Source organism: Antrostomus carolinensis, unplaced genomic scaffold (assembly GCF_000700745.2).
Source record: "Antrostomus carolinensis isolate BGI_N321 unplaced genomic scaffold, ASM70074v2 scaffold45505, whole genome shotgun sequence".
Classification (NCBI taxonomy): Eukaryota; Metazoa; Chordata; class Aves; order Caprimulgiformes; family Caprimulgidae; genus Antrostomus; species Antrostomus carolinensis.
In genome coordinates, this window is record NW_010319247.1 from 10,071 (window position 1) to 19,689 (window position 9,619).

General features: G+C 49.1%; 1 protein-coding gene across 1 annotated transcript in view; it reads left to right on the forward strand.

Moving 5' to 3' along the window:
• LOC104525914 (neuropilin-2-like) overlaps nt 1–9,619 on the forward strand; it is a 22,234-nt gene that overhangs the window by 1,945 nt on the left and 10,670 nt on the right. Inside the window, exons 2-3 of the mRNA XM_010169194.2 lie at nt 39–135; nt 2,615–2,635. Coding sequence (XP_010167496.2) covers nt 39–135; nt 2,615–2,635 — 118 coding nt within the window. The remainder of the gene's footprint in view (nt 1–38; nt 136–2,614; nt 2,636–9,619) is intronic.

The window sequence follows — 9,619 nt, forward strand, 5'->3', positions numbered from 1 at the left end:
CAGCTTCGCATTGACATTTCTGTCCCAATTTCTCACAGATCGTGTTTGAGGGATTTATACGCAATGGCCACTCGGGAGAACTCGCCCTCGATGACATCCGGCTAGGCACCGACATCCCACTGGAGAACTGCATGGGTACGTGCTGTGTCCGGCCGCGGGGTCGGGGATGGCGGTGGGGACAGCTGGGGCTGGAGAGCCTTCACTTGCAGGCTGCCAGTGGGCCACTTCTCCCCTGCTTGAGTTACTGGGAGTTTCTGGATCTCAGCTGGGATTTTCCTTGCCCACGAAAGAAATGACTCAGGGGGACTCAGACTCTGAGGAATGGGGGCTCTGACCGTGTTGGTGTGAGAGGCAGGAAGCACATGTTTCTGCCACGCAAAGCTGAAAGAGCAGCTGAGGGTTACTGAGGACTATTCTATGTGATAAGGACATACACCAAATTTAAAAGGAAAGTGCTAGACAAAAGAAACCAGCTGCCAGTCAGTATTACGCGCTTAGAGGGGCCGATGAGTTCAAAAGGAGTCTTCTCTAATAAGAAATAAAATAGCAGAGGGGTTTTACAGCAATGTTAACAGAACAACAAAAGAAATTTTTGTCCTAGAATTCACCATTCCCCAAACCAGGCCAAAAGCCAGGTGGATTCATTCAATGTGAAAGACAAAGACTTTAAAAAAAGAGAGAGAAAAAGGTGTGTTTTAGCAGTTTGCTGGTGGAGCTGTTGCCCTGCCCTTTTTCTCTAGCTGGCATAACCATGCATGCACTCTGATGGCTCTGGTCACCATCTAGCTTGGATGTGGATTTAGAGCCATCCCAGTTGAGGATGTGTCAGCAGTGTCCAGTTAGTGGGATCTGTGCTGAGAGCTGCCCACAGTAGTGAGGCCCTGCTCTTCTGCATGACCTGGGGGAGGCACATTTCACTGTTAAACATCTGCAAAGTGTCCAACCCATCCTGGTGTCAGTGGAGAAAGCCAGGTAGAGCAAAGCCTCTCTCCCCTTTGGGCTTTGAAAGGCCCTGTTCAGTGAAGCTGCTCTCCTCTCCCCCACCAAGGGAGGGGGAGGATCTTGGTGCCTTCTAAGCCAAGCAGGGTGGTTGCTTTGCTGTCTTCCAAGGGGTGTATCTCAGGGGAGGAGGCACAGGACAAATTGTGCCTGAGAAGGGCTGGTCATGTAGCTTGCAGCCCTGTGCAGGCAGGCAATGGTGAAGATGGTGCTGGAACCAACATTAATAATAGAACAGAGTACTGGGACTGCCCCAGAAATGCTCTTGAGCACCATAGGTCCCAGTTTCTTTGATGCTTTGAACTCTGCTGGTCTCCTATCTGCCAAAGGAGCTAATACTCGGTATGTCAAATTCCCTGTATTTAAAGCTTGACAGTGGTGTTTTAATCCCTTGCCTTCTATGGTATTAAAAAGAAGCAAGGCTGATGATTAACACTAATAGCATTTCCTATCTGACTTCTTTTGAGCTCAGCAATTCACCTAGCTCCAGTGTTACTGTAACTTGGGCCTCACAAACCTAAAGCTTAATATTTCAAAACAAAAGCATTAATAAATTATAAAGTTTCAAGGGTTGCCAGCCCTAAAAATAACACCAAACTGCTACAGAAAATTATTTGTCCCATTCTAGGAAGCTGAATGGGAATCTTAAAACCGATAAGGATAGTTTGTTTCAGATAATTTTTAACAAAGGGCTCCCACTCCAAACTTCGGCATAACTCATGGGTCATTTCCGATGTCACCAAAATAATAATGAAACAGTAGAGATACAGTGCTGCTCTCCCTGTCAGGACCACGAAAATAGCTGACTCCAGCACAGGCTACTGGGGTTTTTTTTTAAATGTAGTCCTGGGAAGTAATCCGATTCCTTTTTAGTGTGAAAGAACGCTAATAATCACAATAATTTTTTCCTTTGACAGATGTGTCATTCGCATTCTGAACTTGAGTTATGATTTCATAGCACTCAGTAGAGCCAGAGTCTGCTTCTGTGACTCACAGGCATAATGCAGAAGTAATCTAAAAATAATCAGAAGTCTATTGCTTCTGTGAGAAAGTAATCAGTAATAAGTACTGATTATTGCTTTTCAGATCCAGTAATTTGTAACAGATTACTTCAAAGTATCTTGAAAGAAGAAAAAAAATCACTTGCCTTTGCCTCTTGGCACTGTGAGACGGAGAGGAGCATGGCATTGATGCCCAGAAGTAACACAGTTCCCATGTGAATAATGATGCCAGAGTTGAGACAGAAACAAAGCTGCTCTTGGAAATTTAGGAGGTTTCAGGGTTCCATCACTGGGCTAGGTGGGACCTTGTCTTTGGATGACTCAGGCCAGCCAGCTGAATCCAAATGACCCTCATCTTTCGACATATTTTTCTCTGAAGTCTGTGTCTGAGTTGAAGCCTATTGCATCTGGTCACTCCTCAGCAGAGGCAGGGTTTCTCCCTGTCCTGGTGAGCTTGGCCAGCACCCTATGCTGTTTCCAGTGTGTGGCTTCTGTGGGGCACAGCCACATGCCTGCTCCACTTGGCCACTGCAAATCAGCAAAGACATGAACTGCGGCCTTGAGTCTAATATTCCCCTCTCTAATACTAGGGTTTTTTCTTTTTCCCTTTGCAGAACCCATCACAGCTTTCTCAGGTGAGAACTGCTTTCCAGGTAAAACTGCACTTCTCTTGGTGTTTTCTTTCTGCTGGCATGGGCTTTTACATTGAAGGAAAGCAATGTGTGTGCTTGTACAAAGAGACAATCTTCTGAGCAGTGAAATGGCAAGCCTGTGCTAAACCTCCCGCTCTGCAGCAGCAGGAGGTGGCACCCTCTGACTCCTGCTAGGTGACAGGGAGCAGGCAAACAGACAAGTCCCACTGTCTTGGGGCTGAATAGCATTAGGAAACCTGCTGTCAGGAGGTACCTGGCTTCCTGAAGAGAAGCTGAGCCTGACATGGGAAGGCTGAGGAGTAAAGGGTAGTTAGCAACTGACCAAAACGAAAAAACAGTAGCCAATTAAAGGTGAAATGAGGTGGCAATGACATATTAGTGTGGAGGAAGGTTGTTCTCTACTTTATAGACACTCTGGTAGTGGTGGTGTTCTAGTTGCTGGCAAAGGAGGGTGGGGCTGGTCTGCTTGGAAGGGGAAGGGGGTTGGGAGGTAGAAATGGGAGAGCAGACTGCTATGAGGAGCTCTGAAGGTGACAGTCAATAAAAGGAAAACAAGGTGAAATGGTGCATTTAATAGCTTAATACTAGCCTAAAGGATAGAAGCTGGCATTTCTCTGATCAAACCAACAGAGTAAGAATAAAGGTGAGGAACTCAGAAAAACTGCCTCGCTCTTTGAGCAGTCAGTGGGGATGCTGTTTGTCTTGCTCTAGGGTGAGAAAAGCTATCTGCTTTTGCAGGGAAGATCTGTTTAGTCTGTTTAAAAGGGGTTTTTTCCCCTGTTTTGATTTTGGGTTTTGTTTTCCTGCCTGCCTCTTCAGGAATGTGTCTGGGGCTTGTGTTGTGATGAAAAGCAAACTTGGGGCTCCCCTTAACTTTGAAAGTTGTTTTGCCAGTTCAGTCAATGCGTCTTTTGCTTTCATTTGGACATGATGTCTGTACTCTTCCCATCCCCTGCTCTGTTGGTGGGCTGTAAGACATGACTGGGCTCTATCCTAGCAGCTGCTGCATTTTCTGTGCGGGGCAAAGCTGTCTCTGGTAGGTATGTGTGGTGGGAGCTGTGGTGGTAAAAGTAGACACCAAGACTGAAGTCATGGGTGTGATTCCATCCCTGGAGTGTGAGGCAGGCTGTGGAGTGTTACCACAGGAGGGACATGCACGAGGCATAACATTGTATTGTACAGTCATACTCATAGTGTAACAACTAAGAATTCGGGCTTGCTTGTTTGTAGGCTGCTAATTTATCTGCTACTCAGGCTTGTGGTGTTACTGAAAAGCTGCTGCAATATTCTCAGCTGGCAGTTAAAGCCTCATTACACTTCCTCACTTACACCATCTCTTCAAGTTCTCCCAGTCCTGATCTGGCACCTATTTTGCAAACAGCATCCTTGTCTTTTGGGGCTTGTAACAGGCGTGACATATTCAGTTTGAACTTCGTTCTGGGTTCTCACATTGAGTCTATCCCAAAGTCATGTTGTTTCTTTTGCTCTTCACCCTATGCCCTGCTGCCCGCGTGCCTCCATTTTGCTGTCGTATTTCCCAGGGCACACTGGCTGGGTAGGGACAGTGTTTGCTGTGCCCAGCACAGTGAGGTCCCTGAACACCCCAGGGAGATGCTGTTGCAGGCACACCTCCCCTTCGCACAGGAGCTCACCAGCTTGTGTCAGTGGACTCCTGCCCACGGAGGGCATCCTAGCACTGCTCACAACCGGGGAGCAATTGTAGTACAAGGTTGAAAGGTTTCCCTGGCTGACAGGCAAGAAGAGATGGGGCAGAAGGATGGAGTGACCTGGGAAGGAGCAAAATGCAAAGGGAAAGCATGAAGAGGTGAAGATAAAGATTGGAGAAAGCAAGATAGCAGTTAAAATGAGAGGAAGACAGAGATGTCCAACAGAAGGAGAGGGCAAGGAAGGGAAGAAGTCCCTGGCTGGAGAAAAAAAGGGAACTCAAGAGTAAAGACTGTGCAGGAAGTATTGATATGTTCTGTAGCCCCTGCTCCTGCAATTACATGATGAATTTAAAAAGTTGGATGCCATTAAAAATAATAGCAAATCCTTCCTCTCCTGGCTTGTAGCAAAGCTGAAAATATGCACCTTACAGGCTCCAGGATCACCAGGCAATTAATAAGAAGAGAATTGTGTGGGTGGAATATCTTTCAGCTAGTGGGTCGGGATCTTACAAGACCAGTGAAGTGTGCTTAAACTGCTGCGTTTGAGAGTTGATGCATCTCACCCATAAAGAAAAGGTATAACAAGTGGCTAGAAGCAAGGAGATAGATAAATGCCAGGCTGAAAATAAGAGAGATATGCCCAAAGAGCATGGAACCAAACCACAGGGAGATTTACCTTTGGGGCTGGTGGATTCTCCCACACCTGAAATCAAGACAGGGATATCTTCCTGGACAAATGACAGGTAGAAATTAAGGAGTTGAGGCTGACACTGGTTTTGTGGCATTCAGATTAGATGAGTGGAATACTCGCTTTCATCTGTGCCATCTATGAAAAGTCCAGCTGTGTTGCTTGTCCACAGCGGTTAATGTCAGTGATTTTGGAGAGGAATACAAGCTGTGGCACGGCAGTGGCAGAGCAAGGCAGGCAGCCCTCTAGAACACTCTCTGGAAATAGTATTCTCCATTTTTTCCCCAGATGACTTTTGCTTTTGCTTCTTTTGGGTTTTGATTTTCTGCTACACAGCTCTAAAACTGGTCCCTGTAGAGTCTTCCCTGTTGAGGAGAGAGCTGTACCTGGCCAGGTTGGAGGTGTGAGCACAGCAGCACATCCACGTGAAATTGTCCACCTTGTAGGGATTAAACTGGGATTCCACTGACCGATGTCCCAAGCCATGCATAAATACAGCACCCACAAACTTGACAGCAACAGCAGGAGGTATTTCTTTATTGAGGAGAGTCCTAGAGAGTAAATGTGTGTGTGTGTGTGTGTGGCGGAAGGCAAAGGGGAGTGGAAAAATTATTAGGTTAAGAAGATGGATTTTTTTTTTTTTCCATCTCCCTGAGCAGAGAACTTTTCCACTGATATAAAAGAAAACTTCCAGAGAGCAGCAGAGCCAGTAAAAACAGAGCAGATAACATCAGCGCTGTGTGCTGAGTGGATGGGCAGCTATATTTAGTGGCTGACAGTGTAAGGAAGAACAATCATTAATGTTGGGAATTGGCTTCGTTAGGGCTTGGAGACAACTGAGTGTGATTCCTTAATGACTTCAGTTGCTAAATGAACTCTCCAGACTTCTGCTATCTCCTCAGCAGAGCCACGAGGTGCGGAAATGGAGGCCAAGGAGAGGCTCTGCACCACCCCTCATGCTTGCAGACCCAGCTACTGCAGGGGGACATCTGGAGTGGGTCAGAGCCAAGCACAGGTTGTCCTGAACCCCCAGCTGCCTTGATATCCCTTAGGGATCCTTCCCACAAGAGGGATCATCTGGGGCACATCATGCTGCCTCCCTCCCTCCCCAGGCAGTCAAGAGGGCAGGGGTTCGTGGAGAAGGGGCAGGAGGTGCAGACTGGGCACCATGGCACATGCTCCTCTATGGCCAGGCTCACCCTTTTTTCTCCCAGCCCTGCACCAGGCAATGTGCAGCCATCAGGAGGCCATGGAAACCTTCCTCCCCTCTGTTTTTCAGAGGCAAGTGCTGCTCCCCTGCAGGCTCAGGAGCCATTGGCATCCTTGGCACCTGCCCCCCTCTCCGCACCCCAGTTTCCACCAGCAGGCCCCGGTGCATATCAGTGGTGGGAGAGGCTGTGTGCCTGTAAATCTCTTGCTGGAGCAAGGTGCTATGTAAGCAGAGACTGTCACAGAGTGTAAACACAAGTGGACTCTGCACAGTGAGCAGCCCCGTGATCTTCCCAGGGATCAGCCCCGTGCCCTGGCGCTGTCAGGCACAGGCGTGGTGTTGCTGATCCATTGGGGATGGTGGTGGGACACACACGGGTCTGGGAGGGCTCAGCCAGCTGGATCTGCAGTGGGCGACAGCAGCGGGTTATCAGTGAAGCTCAGGGTGGTGTGGAACATGCTCACCCCGCAGGGGGCTGGCAGCAGACCCCGAGGGATGGCCCACACTGCCGACCCCGTGCAACGCCGTGAGGGGCAGCAGCTGCTCGGGGAGGCGCTGGGGGGCGATGTGTGTGTTCCCCTATGCCAGGGTGGCCCGTGGAGGTAGAGCAGGAGGTCGGAGGGATGCCTACTCCCTGCCTTCGCCACCCCCGACACACAGCCCAGGTGCCGTCAGGGAGCAGGAGGGACAGGGCCACCCCCATTCCTGGCAGTGAGGGGCAGCTGGGGTGAGACAGGGTGAGGGCAGCCTATCTAGCAGGTAGGTTTCTCCTGACACATCTGAATTTCTTGCCTATGAGGACAATTATATGGGTGGTTCCCAGCCTCCTGCTCTGTAAAAGCAGGATTTGTCTTGCCTGTGTGGGTTTTTTTTTCTTGGTTTTGGGGTTGTTGGGTTTTTGTTGTAGATATGGACCTGGGTGCAGTGTTCATTCTTACTTTTACTCCCTGTGCCTGGGTTTTGTGGGACGGGGAGGGGAGGAAAGCCTTGTGACGGGCAGAGGAACCTTGACTTTGCCAGATCTCCTGTGCCACCAGCAGTAGAAAAGATGTCACCATCCCAAATTTGCCAGTCGACGGCTGTGCTGGCAGGGCAGTGTTTGGAGGGGAGGACAGAGGCCATGCTGTGAGATGCACTTGCTGCTAGCAAGGCCAAGTCTGTCCTGCACTGTTTTGTTTTTTTCCTCTTGGCATCCTCTGAGCCTGCTCAAGAAATCAAGTTGGAGTTTGGTTAGCACAGAGCTCGATGATACGCTGACACCGAACTGCAGGAGCCCACAAAATTCTGCTTGCCAGCACCCAGCCAGGGGGCTGCTCCCAGCCAGCAGGCCAGGGTCAGGAGGAGAGGGCAAGCAGAGTGGAAAGGTCAATGTGTCCAGCGTTAGAGTGAACCCTTCCAAGAATTTCCCCAGGGACTTTGTTTCCCTTGAAGTAGCCAGTAAATAAATTGTGGTGCATCTCTCCTGAGTTATTTGCAGCTCACCCCTTGTGAGCAGAGGTGGGGAGGTAGGAGCAGCATGTGCAGGAGGAACAGCGCAGAGCCACTCGCAGGCATTGGGCATGAGCATGAACACCAGCACTCCTCTCCTCTCCTCAGTGCCTGACCCTGTGCGTGCATGCTTCTGCAGACTGGCAGTAAGGTCCTACGTGTGTCTGATCACCAGATGTGCGCCGAGCTGTCCTGGGATGACCTAGGAAGCAGGAGCAGCGCCTTGCAGCCATGCCCTGCCTCGCAACAACGCTGTAGCTGCAAGATTAGGAAGGGTTAAACATCGCTGGGCTGAGCCTGGGCTCTGCCTGCCCTTGAATTCAAGGGAGGCCGGTGCTTTTCCAGCCCTCCCTAGGTGTGTTTGCTTTATTGGCATGAATTCATAATCCTGGCTTGCTTAAGCTGCAGAGAGCATGAGTTTCTTACATGAGCGTTGGGTTGAATTTCACAGCCTATGCCATGTAAATAATTGTGACCATCCTTTCTTGCTTTAAAAAATAATAAGGAAATCTATAAGTCTGTGAATGGGGCACTTAGTGAGACCAGATCTGTGTGCAGAGCACTTTCAGATAGAGATTATCTCTGTCTTTTCCATAAGAAAGACAAATGTTTCTCCCTGTAATTTCTTTCCCAGTCTCCTGCGGTAACTTCCTTGGCCATCTGAGATTACACTATTCTCCAATTAGGAGCATGATGTGTTTTGTCACTGCTTGACAACATCTGCCATGTGGAGACAAAACCAGGAGGCTGATCTGGAGAAGGTCAAAAAAAAAGAGGGGAGAAAAAACATTTGTTGATGCCAGAAATAACAGTAATAGCGTGCACATGGAATTTGCATTGCGATCCAGGCAGCCTGACTAATTAAAAGGAAAGAAAAAGGTGCTTGAATACATGGGCTCAGCAAACACCAGGCTGTACTCCCCCCAGGAGCACACCCCGCATCCGGAGGCGGCCCCGGGACCTCATGTTACTCCGTGCTGTACTCTTGAAAGCATGTGTGTTTCTTTTTGTGCATCTGCATGCCTCCCACCTAGCAACCCTGTTCTGTGTCTCCTCCCCAGGGGCAACCCTCCTGCCAGGGACCGAGCCCACAGTGGACACGGTGTCAGTGCAGCCCATCCCAGCCTACTGGTATTACGTTATTGCCGCCGGAGGTGCTGTTGTGGTGCTGGTCTCCGTCGCGCTGGCCCTTGTGCTCCACTACCACCGGTTCCGCTATGCGGCCAAGAAGAGCGATCACTCCATCACCTACAAAACCTCCCACTATGCCAACGGGGCCCCTGTGGCCGTGGAGCCCACCCTAACAATAAAACTAGAGCAAGACCCCAGCTCACGCTGCTGAGAGCCGAACAGGAACGAGAGAGCAAACAAAACACAAAACAGACAGAAACTAAGACTTCAAATACGTTGCCTCGGTTTTGCACTTTTTTCCTTACCTAGCATACGTGTGAACTCTTAGACATCTCCGCCCCTTCTTTGTCCCCCAAGCCCTCCCTGAATCTTTTACAAACTCTAAACTAATGCTGCATCTTGGATCGCCAGAAGAGACACACCGCCCCTTCACTTCAGAAGTGAACGCTCCCTTTCGATTACTTTTCAAGGACGCTTGGGGTGTCGGGTGGGATTTTGTGTTTTGTTGTGTTTGTTTGTTTGGGGAGTATTTTTTTGTTGGTAGGCTTGTTTGGTTTGTTTTTTTTCTTCTCCCAGTAGGCAACCTGCTAGGAAACTTGATGGTGAGCCTGGAAGCTTGTGTGTGCGGCTCGTGTGCGTGTGCCAAATCTGTGTATGTGAGTGTGCATGAGAGCACGTGCGTCTGACTGACTGAATGTATATTTAGAAACAACCCCTTTTTAATTTGCTTGTTATTGCTTCTACTTGCACAGGGAATGCTTTTTTTTTTTTTTTTTTTTTTT